The sequence below is a fragment of the Momordica charantia genome (assembly GCF_013281855.1).
Source record: "Momordica charantia cultivar OHB3-1 chromosome 3 unlocalized genomic scaffold, Mcharantia_2.0 BLBB01000003.1, whole genome shotgun sequence".
Classification (NCBI taxonomy): Eukaryota; Viridiplantae; Streptophyta; class Magnoliopsida; order Cucurbitales; family Cucurbitaceae; genus Momordica; species Momordica charantia.
Genome location: NW_028275161.1, coordinates 23,155,247 through 23,169,480, shown reverse-complemented (window position 1 = coordinate 23,169,480; position 14,234 = coordinate 23,155,247). Strand labels below are relative to the sequence as shown.

General features: G+C 32.3%; 3 protein-coding genes across 3 annotated transcripts; 2 read left to right on the top strand and 1 right to left on the bottom strand.

Annotated features, from left to right (window-relative positions):
- Positions 1-2,173: 2,173 nt before the first annotated feature.
- AGL8 (AGAMOUS-like 8) lies at positions 2,174-6,802 on the top strand. The gene is made up of 8 exons (XM_022281876.2): positions 2,174-2,518; positions 4,436-4,514; positions 4,675-4,739; positions 4,817-4,916; positions 5,534-5,575; positions 5,983-6,024; positions 6,111-6,232; positions 6,316-6,802. Exons 1-8 carry the CDS (start codon positions 2,334-2,336, stop codon positions 6,422-6,424), a joined length of 744 nt encoding a protein of 247 aa, XP_022137568.1. The 5' UTR covers positions 2,174-2,333; the 3' UTR covers positions 6,425-6,802.
- Positions 6,803-10,329: 3,527 nt separating this feature from the next.
- On the top strand, positions 10,330-11,502 carry LOC111008987 (uncharacterized). Its single transcript, XM_022281878.2, has 3 exons — positions 10,330-10,665; positions 10,786-10,874; positions 11,025-11,502. The coding sequence occupies exons 1-3, from the start codon at positions 10,404-10,406 to the stop codon at positions 11,337-11,339; spliced, it is 666 nt and encodes a 221-aa protein (XP_022137570.1). The 5' UTR covers positions 10,330-10,403; the 3' UTR covers positions 11,340-11,502.
- Positions 11,503-11,709: 207 nt separating this feature from the next.
- ER-ANT1 (endoplasmic reticulum-adenine nucleotide transporter 1) lies at positions 11,710-13,903 on the bottom strand. Its single transcript, XM_022282058.2, has 4 exons — positions 13,755-13,903; positions 13,341-13,616; positions 12,650-13,021; positions 11,710-12,275 (listed from the first exon to the last, which is right to left on the bottom strand). Exons 2-4 carry the CDS (start codon positions 13,596-13,598, stop codon positions 11,964-11,966), a joined length of 942 nt encoding a protein of 313 aa, XP_022137750.1. The 5' UTR covers positions 13,599-13,616; positions 13,755-13,903; the 3' UTR covers positions 11,710-11,963.
- Between the last annotated feature and the right edge of the window lie 331 nt (positions 13,904-14,234).

The window sequence follows — 14,234 nt, the reverse complement described above, 5'->3', positions numbered from 1 at the left end:
GCTATATTAGGATCATCTGCCAATGAAATTTTTTCGACTTAAAAAGACTAAGGGTTAGTTTGAGTGAGTTTGTGAGGCTTTAGACACAATTTTTTATACTTAAGCAAGTACTTTACACACATTTAAGCTATGGGAGTTAGACATGTTTGGTTCCAATTTAGTTAAATGCATTTCAGGGTGACTTGATTAAGTTTAGACATTAAAATTATCAAAAGTTAGATGAAAAGAAAGTGGGAACCATAAGATTTAAGGTGTTATTATATTTTGAAACACATACTAATTTTTTTTTTATGAATTTAATTTATATGCAAGCTAAATAATAGCGTTGGTTCTCATGCAAATATATAATTATGGTCACGCAAATTTAACCACTATGGAATTGTGTCTTAATTAAGTTTAAAAGGAAATTTAAGCATTATATCAAATTTGTAAATATAAAATAAGATTGTAGTAGTTGAGTGATGCTTTTTTACTCCAACTAAATGTCCATATGTATATAATATGATTTAAAAGTGACTGTGCAAACCTGAATAAATTGACTAAATTGACCAAACTTGAACTAGATATTGGTCAAGATTGATCGAAAGTAATTAAAGCCCATTTAATTAAACTTCAATATTTTGGATTTTATGAAATTTATTCAACTAACGTATGTTGTTCAAATTGATTGAATTAAATTTTAGTCCCTGTATAATGAAATATCTTAAGATTGGTCTTTATCATTAGTTAAATTAATCAATGCATGCATGATGACATGTCACTAGTAGGTTGATGTGTAGAGCTATTAAGGCCTTCACATTAGCAATATCTTAACTTAAAAGGACCATTCACATACTTTATTGAAGGTATAATGGCCAAATTAAAATATTCAAAATGTATAGGGACTTAGATATAAAATAATCCTTAAAGTTCAAGGTACCAACTAAAATATATATTTATTTAGTGGGACAAATTCTGTTTTTGTTTCAAACAAAATTTTAAATAATTAAATATATTGAAAATAGTGTCTTGAAATTAATTTAAGAATATTCCTTTTCTCACTAATATTTTTTTGGTTTTCACGTTTGAGACTTTGACGTCAATATCAGAGAAAAAAAAAGAAAAAAGAAAAAAAAAGAGAGAAAATTCTCTACTTAATACCCATCGAAAAAGAAAAAGAAAACGACAAGTGATTTAAAAATATATATATTATCAATACTCTTACGATAATAATGGCTCAAATGGAGTACTATTTCACGTGAATGAACTTTATCTTATTATTTAAAAAAAAATTATCTTATTTATTTAAAAGGCATAAATTTCATATTCGTGCCTGTAAACTTTCAAAATTATTATAATTTGATACTTAAATTTTCAAAGGTTATATTTTAATCTCCGAACCTTGTAGAAAAAAATCCATTAAAGTCATTGTTATTTTTAGTACAAAGTCATCCAATTTTGAAGACAGATTTAAATTTTTATTAAATATAAAATTAAAGGCTAGAATATGAAATTCTGGAAGTTAACTTAAGATACTCTCACGTGAAAATTAAATATCCTAATAAGTGTTTAGACGACTTTCCAAAACATTACTCAAGGGATTCTCTCAAGACGAGTTCTTAATCATACACGCGTCAGAAATTGTTTCTCTCATTTACAAGCCATACATTATTAACTTCGAAAAGTCATCCAAAACTCTCTCAAAACATTATACTTCACGTAAAAGCATTTGACGCCGTATATGAAAAAGATTTATGTTAAAGCCAACAATGGAGTGTTACCCAAATTTAAAGAAAGAAAAAAACCCAGTTTAGAGATAAAGAGGAGAGAAAGAGTAGATTCATAAATATGCCCAAAACAAAGGGTAATTTGGTGTCAGCAAATTTAACTGTTTAACATCAACGCATACCCAACCATAGTAAAATATATATATATAAAAAAACATAGAGTGGTCCCGAATCCGTACGAAGAGGAGCAAAAACAAAGCGGTAAAAGAAAAAAAAAAAACAGGCAAAATGGCTACGTCACGGACACCCGGTCAGCCAATGAGAAATCGACAGCGTTTTTGACGAAACCAGTCTGGTTTTGGAAAACCACTCATCTCATATCCGATCCCCCCCCCCCCCCCCCCCCCCCCCCCCCCCAACAACATCAACTACTTGTTGAGTAGTTGTTTCCTGTTTTCCACAGGAAAAATAAATAAAAAAATATATATTGCTTCATCGCCACTAATCTTCTTCCATTTCCATGTTTGAAGGAACTGGAACTAAAGAGAGAGACTCAGAGATAATAAAAGAGGGATTTTTTTTTTACCCTTTTTGCGTCTCTTGTTGTTCTTGTTGGTACTATTGGAGATGGGGAGAGGGAGAGTGCAACTGAAGAGGATTGAGAACAAGATCAACAGGCAAGTGACTTTCTCAAAGAGGAGGTCTGGTTTGCTTAAGAAAGCCCATGAAATTTCTGTTCTTTGTGATGCTGAAGTTGCTCTTATTGTCTTCTCCACAAAGGGCAAACTCTTTGAATACTCCACTGATTCTTGGTATGCCTTTACTCTCCATTCTTCTTCTTCTGATCTTCTTCTTTATTTCCATTCAATTTCTTTAATTTCTTTCTTTCATATTCATCACAAAAAAAAACCCCAATTGGAAAAGGTTGGAACTTTTCAACTATTTGTGTTTTGTTCGTGTACATGATTTATGTTGGAATATAAACTAATGCTTTCATTTATGTATGTAGTTCTCAATTCCAGCCGATGGGCAGCCAATTTTTTTCGTGAGAATCTAAGAATTTGAGAAAATTTGTATGATTTCTTTAATTAAAAATATGTTTTTTTTTTCTTGAGTATTTGGATCAACTTATAGGCGTGCCTCGCTTTGCGAGATTGTGACGTTGCACCATATTCTCTACTCATTGGGAGTTGTTCGGGGTAGTCACTAGTGTTGCACTCATTTTCAGTAGAAACTGTGTTTTCATTAAAAAAAATTAAAGGGGGACTAAAGTTAAAAGCTTGGTCCATGGGAACCTAGACTCTCCTTCCTCCTGATCATGCACTTGTTGTATCATTGGATGAACAATAATTCTCAGGATTATATATAGATTATTGTGTGTGGGTCTAATTCTTTTTTGAATAATAATAAAATAATATGATTTAATGTACTATATATATGCTGTTGAATAATGAAGCATGTCAATTTAGCAACAGCATCATCTTTAATTTGTGTTTCTAGAAGTGATCAACGTTACGTTAGTTTTTTTATATGCTTTGGGCACATATATATATATATATATATACATATATAAAATAACGAACAAAAAATTTAAGAATAGGATATTGGGTGAGTTTTTATATTTAGAAATATTTATATTTCTACTTTCTTTTAATCTTTTTGTTTATTATTATTATTTGGGTGTTTTTGTGTGAATGTTAGAACCAGCTAGACTGGATGATCTCTCAACTATCCTTCAATTCATCTCTCATTATTCATTAGTAAAAATATTCAAAAGGATTAGAATAAATGTTCTATTCAAGAACAAAATATCAAGACTTTGAATACAATAAAAATTATAAACAGAAATTATTTGTAAATTTAACATTGTTTGATAATGATTATGGTTTTAAGAAATTTGTTGGCTTATTAGATTTTCTAGTTGAAATTAAAAAATAATAATAATAATAAAAATATATTTTTCAGAAAATATTTTTCGTTTTTTAATTGTTTATAAACAAGATTTATAAAGCAAAAGTCAAAAACACTCCAAAGTACCTTTAGAAAAGCAATCCCTAGGTCCTTTGGCTCAAATGTTCATAATTAATTACTCTCATAATAGGCTTCTTTTATATATATAATCATTAATCTCTCCATATACAATTTTTTTTTAAATATACATTCTCTCGATCAATTGTTGTTAAAAAAATTAAAAAAAAAAAAAGCCAATTGATAAGTCCTCTATCAATTAATTCCAAAATTTGAGATTAACATTGTGTTAAATGTAAAGGTTTGATTATTACTTTTTCTAAGCTTGTAATCACAGGCAGCAATGTGAAGTTATGTCACTTTCAAAACTTTATTATAAGAAACTTTTTGAGTTGGGAAATTGACCATCTTTATGTTCCTCGTCCAATGATTTGTGTGCTTTTATTTCCCCAATTGGGGACCAAATGATTTCATACCATCTTCGTTCTTACTCAATTTACATGATCTCAAGTATATTCATACAATTCTTTTTCACTTTGAAAACATTGAAGGCCCTCCCTTTGCTTTTATCTAAAGTTTCTGTTTTTCTTTTTGTGCTGCAGGTTCTTCTTTTAAACCATGTTGTAATGATTGCATTATAAACACAATGTCATGGGCATTAATTACTTGATTTGAGTTACTAATAATGATAGTGTAACTAGAAGTTTACTATTATTTAAATTGGAGTATTACTACACTAATGAGTTTAACTTCGTGATCAGCATGGAAAAAATTCTGGAGCGATATGAAAGGTATTCATATGCAGAGAGGCGACTTGTTGCAAATGATAACCAATCCAACGTACGTACTAAACATGTTGATCCGTTACATATGTATAGAATGAAACCTTCATTCTCGATTCTATGAGAATTTTTATGACACTTTCATTCTCCAACTCAATAAATACTTTTTCTTTTTGCTTCATCGATTATAAAAACTGTGTTTTGCATTTTTTGTTTAGGGAAATTGGACTCTTGAACATGCAAAGCTTAAAGCTAGAGTAGAGGTTCTACAGAAAAACCACAGGTTAATCTCATTATCGATGAGTTTTTCATTAAAATTTGTGAGTAGGCTGTAAAGGGAAAACTTTGTTGATGGTTCAGGCATTTCATGGGGGAAGAACTTGACTCCTTGAGTCTAAAAGAGCTCCAAAATATTGAGCAACAGCTTGATTCTGCACTCAAGCATATAAGAGCTAGAAAGGTACGTAGAAATATTTTACTATACTTTGATCGGGTTGTTCAAGTCACTGAGAAGCACGAACACAAGACCCGGTGACCCGTTGTTTTTTAAAAATTTATGATATGGACTCAATGAAGGGCACATTTATTAAAATATACGATTTGTTTAGGAAGGTGAATTCAAAGTCAATAAGCTGCATATGCACTTTTATGTTTAAAAAAATAGTATAATGTATTTTACTCTCAAAATTTATTATTTTGTCATATTTTATGATTTATGTCTATTTCCTATGCGTAACAAGTGCCCGATATGTGTCCAACAATTATCAAATCCATATTCACTCTGTATAGCTAGTGTGTGTGATAAGTGTCGGAGTGTCGTTGGAGTGACCGACATGGAGACGTTACCCAAAATGTAGAGTCCGTGCTTCTTAGATTCAAGATTTCTTAAACATGTATAAATCACTAATTAAACAATACAGCAGTTGAACACATGGTTTTGCTGGCTCTAATACCATCTTAAACATCATATATTGAAATACTTAAATTGATGAATTAGGATAAATTTAATCATTTATTAGAAATATAACCACATTTATATATTTTGTTGAGGAGACTCCTAAACTTTTTCTCCTGCAGAACCAACTCATGCATGAATCCATTTCAGAGCTTCAGAAAAAGGTAAACTTGCTTCCTCAGTTTATTTTTTCCTTTTCTTTTTCGGCCCCACCCCACACTACTCTATAGAGAGAGTACACATGTCTAATGCAACTCTCAAGAGAGATAAAATTTTTTCGAGAGAAAAATCATTAGATTTTAAGATGGTAAAGTGGGTGACTACTACCAAGTTTGAAATCATGACCATTAAGATCAGATAAATCATGATAGCGTGTATTTGAACGAGACAATACAGGAACACAATTTCTTTCAATTTTCTTCCTCCTATATCACTTTAAACAAGAATAATGTGCATAAATATATAGTTGAATCTCTCCAAGTTATATTTTAGTACAAGACAATGATCTCACGTTAGAGTGTAAATAAAAGTTGAATAAGAGATCTTAATCCATATTGCAATGTTTGATCAGGACAAGGCACTACAGGAGCAAAATAACATGTTAGCAAAGAAGGTGATGACTCTTACCTCCGCATATTATAGAGAAGACAATAATATAGTTAATTATCTAATTCTTTGATTTCAAAAAACAACATGTAGATTAAGGAGAAGGAGAAAGCACAGGCTCAAAATCCACAATTGGAGCAGCAACAACAGAGTAGCCATGGAATAGAATCTTCCCCACTTCTCATACCTCAGCCATTCCATTCCCTTAACATGACGTTAGTATATATCTTGTTCAAATATTCGCTCCCCAGGTCACTCTTGTCGTAACAGTTAATTCAGTTGTTGACAATACATGCAGTTGTCCTTACCCGACGCGTGACACCGGAGGCGAAGACATAACCGCCTGTCACGACAGATCAGGCGCCCTCCTGCCGCCGTGGATGCTCCGCCACCACCTTGGGGATTAAAAATGGTATCTCACAGACATGTGTGATTGTAAAATCCTTATATATGTGTAGCCATGCAAATGAAACAGTACCTAACTCTTTAGGTGAATATCTGATCCTCCCTTTGGATGGATATGGATATTGGATCCTTTCTGAAACTTGTAGCTGAAAGGGTATGTAATCCAGAAAAAAGGGTATAATGGGTAAAGAAGCCATGCAATGCAGGCTTTTTGATTCCAAAAATATATATGAGACATAATATATAATATAATTTATAGAATAAGGTAGTGTCAGAACATGATTGTATAGATATATAATGTGTAAATGGCAGCCACCAACTTTTGTCATATCAAAATTAGCCATGTAATTCACAATCTTAGAATGTAATCAACTTCTGCAGCTCTGTGTATATGTAATGTTGTATTATGTGTCTGTCAAATCATCACACTTTGTATTTCAAACAGGAAAACATTCAACAATCATGCTACTTTAATTTTGTTCATACACACTTTACTCTAATTTTGTATAATGGGATTGGGACTGTTTTTTTTTTCTTCTTTTTGTCACATTTGTTTATGAAATGTTAGAATCATATATGGTATTGAAAATAATTGGATTTGTGTAGCTTCTAAGTTTATGTTGTACGTTGAGGTTTGATTAACAAAGTTTGAAATTTAAATATATATCTGAACCTATTATCAGATTTATTTGGTATTCCGTAATTGGGATAAAACCATCGCGAAAATTGAAAGTTTTGATAATTCAAATGGGACCTTTGCTTTTTTTTTTTTTAATTAATATTATATTTTTAGTACAACTTTTAATTAAATTTAAGCAATGGTTAGTTTGTGTCATTGACGCATTATTCAAATTTTAATCTAAAATGAAATCCGTACCAGAAAATAAAAAGAAAAAAGAAAAAAATCGTTCCGTACCAAAAAAGGAGAAAAAAAGAAAAAAGAAACCCTAGCGGATTCTTTCCACTTTCTTCAGCCGCCTCGCTTCGCTCCGTCTCTGTTCTGTGTTCTCTGCTTCTTCTTTGATTTTGTTTCGGATGTTCGTTTTTGGCTCTGTAATCATACCATAAACTCCACTGTAATTCCTCTTTAATTTGTTTTTTCATATGAGCTTCCAATTGGATCGAAAGCGAAAGCGAAAGCAAAGCATCGAATCGAAATGGGCCAAAGACGACGTATGGTATAAATTATGAAATAGGTATGGAATTTTTTCAGAATGTTTTTCCAAATTACGCATTAGATTTTGAGAACGTTGGGATTGATGAGAAATCGTTTGGAGCCCGAGCCTCCTCTTTTCCAAAATCAGTTTGTTACTGTCCCAGAATTTTAATTTGAATCGGAAATCGAACTGAGTTTCTGTTCGATTTTGACTGTGCTGGTGCAGGTAGATGAATCGATCCAGTTCGAAGTAATCCAATTGCTTTTTAGAAGTTTTGTTTGATTTCTCCCCATTTTTTGTACGTTTTTCACATGAATTCTTTAAGTTTAGCCCATTTTCATAAACGAAAACGAATTTTAAAAAACTAAACCAAGAAACTTCTCGTGTTCTTGACGTCGATTTCTCAAATTACAGGTAAAGTAAAACCTCTTCCTATTTTCAGAAATTCCAGCTTCATCAGCACATGCACGATCTTCCTTTTTTTGAGAAGTTCTAGGAATTTTTTTTTTTTTTTTTTTTTTAGTGAAGAATCCATTTGAGAATAAAAAGGTTGATGTAATCATGAAAGTAACTCTTAAATTTAAGAGTGCCATAGTTTTAATGACATATTTAGACATTTTTTAAATTAATTGATTTATTAGATATAAAATTGAATCGATAGGATCCTAAATTTTTTTGTATGTCCGAAAAATTTTAAAATGTGTAAAAGTTCAAAAACTTAAGATTTTTTTTTTCAATTTAAGAATCTATAAGATGTATATATTTTTAAAAATTTAAAGATTTATTAGATACGACCAACTAAACTTTTAATTAGTACAAATTCTTCCTCCTCGAAGGAAAAGTGAGTCTTTTTTTAATTGGCAATGAATACGTGTTTGAGGTTCAATAGATTTGTTTTTCATAACTATTTTTAGATTCTGTGACCTGAAAAATTCTAATTGTAGGATTACATTGAAAAAAAAATAAAAAGTTTGATAAAATATATTATTTAATATTATGAATTTATTTCATTTTTTAATTAAAAACATGTAAATTATAATATACTATAAAATAATAATTGTACCAAATTTATAAAAAAATGTTAATAAATAAATTAATAATATTTTAAAACAAACTAAATATTTAGTGGGTAACTAACTATTAAAAATTTACAAAATATATTAATTATTTTAAATTGAAATTGAAATTTCAAATATGTACAAATTATATATCAAAAAACATCTCTGATCCAACATAACTCCAGTGACAATGAAGGGATGGAAATTGTCATAATTTAAATTGTAATTTAATTTTGAAAATGATGTGAGTTTTGTTTGGGTAGATATTAGAATTTCCCTCAATAAGAAGATAAATGTGAACCCATTTATTTGTATGGCATTATTTGTTGGATTACATAAAAAAACAAATGGAGAATGACAGGTGTCACAACTCAACCAATATTGACCTTTAATTTTATTTCCTATTGTCAAGCTATTTTGTCCCGCTTCAATTTCATTTAAAATTTCAACATCCTTTTAACTCAACTTTATAATTGCATTTAATTCAAATTTAACATATTTATTTAATATAACAAGACCAACCAACCCAGCTCATTTACTTATCAATAGTAAATAATTTTTCACCATTGTTACCATTTCATTAAAAATGAAGGTACATCATGCAGTAATAATTTTGAAGAGAGGAAAATTGATATTGTCGGTGGGTAACTGAACAATCCAATCCACAGTAATTAAATTGAAAATTAATGAACCATTTACTCCATTTAACTACGTACTTGGAAAGCACCCCATATTGCCACCTTATTTGGAGAAATTTGTCTCAATCTTTGATATATTTGACAAACCACATTATGATTTCATATTTAAATAATACCAAATTAAATGCAATTCATATCACCGTCAAAAATGAAAAGAAATATGCTAATTGTCAATCTCAGACATATAAAAATATTCATGAACTGAACTAAAAAAATATAGACGTGAAGATTCCGATTCATAGACGTTTAATTGGAGATATATGTCTTGATTAATTATATTATACTTAACATATTTAAAAGTTAACACGATAAAGACTTAGAAAACTTTTATTCTCACGTCATGAAATTGTTTGTTTTCAACTTTTAGAAATAAACTCGAATTTTTGTTAAATAGTTAATAAAACGTTTCACGAGAGGAACGTGATACTAAATTATTACATACTTAAATTTGGGACTAAATTATTACCAATTTGAGAGTACATCGATTAAATTATTAAGGACTAAATTGCTACTTTGGATACGAACGAAAAACGTTTTTTTTTTTACTGGGAAGAAATATGACATTAGAACTAAAATTGTTTACCAAAGCAAATGCATCTTGAATTATTGAATATGACCAAATAATTGCTGGTTCAACGCCATTGTAAGAGCAGAGTGTTAGGTGGAAAGAGTCAAATCACTTATCTTGCAACCAAAAAAAGAAAAAGAAAGAAAAAAAAAACAAAGACAAAGGCAGGCCTCGTGTGAAATAATGCAAAGAATTCATATTACCAATCTTCCCCCCAAAAAAGGAATGAATGAATGGGGCACCACATTTTGTTGAAGACTTGGGTCCCAAAAATTAATGTCCACCACGTCTAGCTAGTAACAGCTCCTGCCGTCTTTGACATCCAAACAATAAAAAAACAACCTTAGTTTTTAATGCCCAAAATGTTGGACTTCAATTCCACTCCATTAAAGTCAATGGATTTATGTTGCTTCGTTTTGCCACTAACTTTAAAGCTACATAAATGGGTGGGGGAAAAAATAGTGGGTGTTGAGTTTCAGAGGGTGAGAGTGAGGATTTTCATGGCTGGCTTTTGGGTGTGTTCTGGACCCAACAAGAAGAATAAGAAGAAGAAGAAGAAGAAGAATGAGCTGTTGAGAAGTGGGGAAGAAGAGTTGAGCTCCAACAGCTCAAAATCTGTGTCTGAAAATGGAAACAGAGTAATGGTGGTTGTGGATTGGAGCATTGAGGCTCAGGGGGCTCTCCAATGGACTCTTTCTCATGCCCTTCACACCCATGACACCATTCTTCTTCTTCATGTTCTCAAGACTTCCAACAAACAAGGTCACAAATTTCATAGATATGCCTCTGTTTTTGCTCGCTGTTAAATAAATGTTTTAGTCCTCCATGTTTGAATAATCAAGTGGATTGAGATGGAGGAGATTGTTTTTGTTCTTTTTGCAGGTTTTGGGTTTAATAATAAGGTGGATTACATAAAGGCCTATGAGCTCCTCTTTTCTATGAGGAATATGTGCCTAAAGAGAAGGCCTGAGGTAAGTTCATGTTGATACTACGTTACGCTTTTCGTGCGGGTCGGAACTTACCCGACAAGAAATTCCGTTATCTTAGGGCCTTTATAGTTACACATACCATATATGTATAGAAATCCATGTACATACGTACAACTCAATTGCTTTGAATAGGTGCAAGTAGAGATAGCATTGCTGGAAGGGAAGGAAAGAGGTCCAGTAATTGTGGAAGAGGCAAAGAAGCATAAACTGTCCCTTTTGGTACTTGGTCAAAGAAAGAGGCCGATCCTACGACGTCTGTTGAACAGATGGGCAACCAGAAGCGATCGGAGAGGGAGGAAGAAGAAGAAAACAACTTGTCGAGGGACGGTAGAATATTGCATTCAGAACTCATCTTGCTTGACAATTGCAGTGAGGAAGAAGAGCAGACAGATTGGAGGATATTTGATCACAACCAAACGTCACAGGAACTTCTGGCTCTTGGCTTGATTCTCTTTTCTTTCCCCTTTTTCTGTAACATATTCTCTCATCTTTTATCTTTTAGGGTTAAAAAGTGGATATCATATTCAGTCCTTCAAACTTGGACTTGCTATACTATAGAGTGATTGAAACTGTTGCTTGCATTTATAGGTAAAGTTGGGATTTTCTCACATCAATCAGATACAAAAGGTTTTGAAATTGTAGCTTTTGTCCCGCAGAGAGTTATAGCAAGATCCACCTCTAAAATTCTGTTGTTCAAGCATATTTTTAAACAAAATTCGATAACTGAGGTCGAGGTAGATTATCATCGGACCCCCTTTTAATGGAACGACAGATACAGAATAATTCATTAAGCTAAGATTATCTACCAACCAAGATATAAAATGGAACAGAAACTTGTTAAGTGTGTCCTTCAATCTGTATTTTCAACTTGAATTCATCAATTACATAAAAAACCAACAAATGTAGATGAACGTATTTGGATTATACACAGACAATGCCTTCAATTCCGGAAGGACACTTTTCCAGTGGATCAACATCTTCTCTTCTCCCTTTTTCAAGTCTGCAATGCTTAATGTTGAGGTTGAACCAGGAAACAATAGAAGCTATATATCTCCATTTTCAGACTTTCAGTCATTTTGAGGCTATTTGATGTGGCCCAATGGAGTAACCATGTCTACATGCAATTTCGTGCAGTTGATCATAACCAGCAAGAACCCCAGCCCCTGCAACACCAACAAGCATATTGGCAGTTACTCCTCGAAAAAGAGCGGTAATACCCTCAACGCGAATGATCTCTGAAAATGCATGGAAAGGACTACGGTACTTCAGGGTTTGTCCAGAGGTAAGCATCATTCTCCGTCGCAAAGTGTCGAAAGGATAAGCACATACCCCAGAAAAGGTTGTGATACTCCACCCCAATAAGAAACTAGCAAAAAAACTTCCCTGCATATAACATTAAACTATACAGAATTTCAAGCCATTTGAAAGAGAGGTATAAAATAGGCGAGAAAAGAAATTGAAGATATATCTAGGAGTTGTATATCATCCATGCTTATGACAATCAGAGATGGTATTTCTCCAAGAATCAGGTCCCAAGCCAATCATTTGTGTACTGACAATTATGAAATGTAAATGAACGTAATTGGTTTATGGATATTGTTGAAAGTTATATGACGTAATTTCCATATCTAGTATCAGAACTGCTATAAGCATGAGACCAGAATCTTCTGGTTAAAGGTTTGAGATACAAGTTAATTGTCTACCTAGAAGAATATAGACCGAAATTAATTGATGTTCTAAATAGAATAGATGCTTACCTCAAAGTGCCCAACCAAAACAAGTGGCTTTAAAGTGTCGTAAATCCCAAAATACAATCCCCTGTACAAAGTGATTCCCATGATTGAAACACTGAATCCTCGGTAAAGTCCAACAATTCCATCACTCGAAAAGGTTTTTCTGTAGACATCCAGAAGCCCTTTAAACTGGCGCTGACCGTTACCGCCACAATCCTTTGCATCTGTGGCTAGTCGAGTGCGTGCATAATCCAAATGATACAGAAACAAAGATGTAGTTGCTCCTGCAGCACTTCCTGAAGCAACATTTCCAGCAAACCACTTGACGTATCCATCATTCTCCTTTGAGCGCCCAAATTTTGTTTTGAAGTAACCTTTGAACGCAAAGTTGAAAGCCTATGGGCAATTCAAATTCTCTTCTGTAAAAGCATTTGGAGATAGTAACATAAATTTAAACCTCTGGTTATCTAAAAAACATATCAACTAAGCGTTTAAACATAGATTCAACTAATTCTCAACCAGTTCGTGAGAATCTTGAACATTCTCCAAACTGCCATCAATTAGAATGCATCATATCTATGAGTATAGTTCTGCAACCTACTTACTAAACCTTCATAATAGGAGCTATGATGTTGATTTAGTTCCTCAATCAGTGCTCTGAAATTCATGAATTTATCCAAATGCTAATTTAGTTAATGATGAAAATAAAAAGTACCTGGGTAGGGAAATATCGTATAACGTTAGCCTGATTTCCCCTCCAAAGGGACAAGGGACCTTCTTCTCTCAAAACCCTTGTGAAACAGTCATGGATTCCGAGATATGGGTTCCTAAGGTGTCCTCTCTTTATCATCTCCCCTTGATTCTGCAACAAAAGCTTCACCCTCTCGATTGGCGCCGCTGCACTTTTCGCCACAATCGCAGCGACCCCACCCATCACGAAATCCGCCGAAAATTTCTCAGATTTTGAGGCCATTGCTCTCTCCTTGTCTCGCTGCACAAGTAATCGCGATAACACATTTACTCCCAATACGGAAAAGAGGAAACAATCCATAATCCAAATTCCAAAATCCATATAACAGTTTATTTCTATGGAAAAAAAAAAGAAACAGATATGAACCATAAGACTAACAATTGGAGAGGAGGCTGAGCCTGCGCCTGGAGGATTCAACTTTTTTAATTAACAATTTGATTCCATTTCGTGTGTTCTTCCTCCCACGGCGCGATGAAATCTCTGGCAAAAAATATACAGTTTCCTTTGCAAAAAAACAAAAAGTCTAAATTTTTTATATATATAGTGAGGAGGAGAGGAGTATCGTTCACAATTTTTTATTTTAATTAAAAAGTTATAAATTTTTATTGTCTTTCTCCCTATTTTCCTTTTCAATGCTTTATTTTGATTTACTTTTTAAAAACATGTGGTTTTATAGTCCGTTAAAAAAATAAAAAATCAAATCTCAATATCTCAAATTTGTGGTACTTAACCAAAAAAAAACTTACATGAAATCAATATATTTAAAAGAAAAGTCTCTTTTTCTCCCCAAAAGAAAAAAATTCATTTTTAATCTTTATATTTAATTCAACCGGTAGCTTGTAACATCATATAATGAAA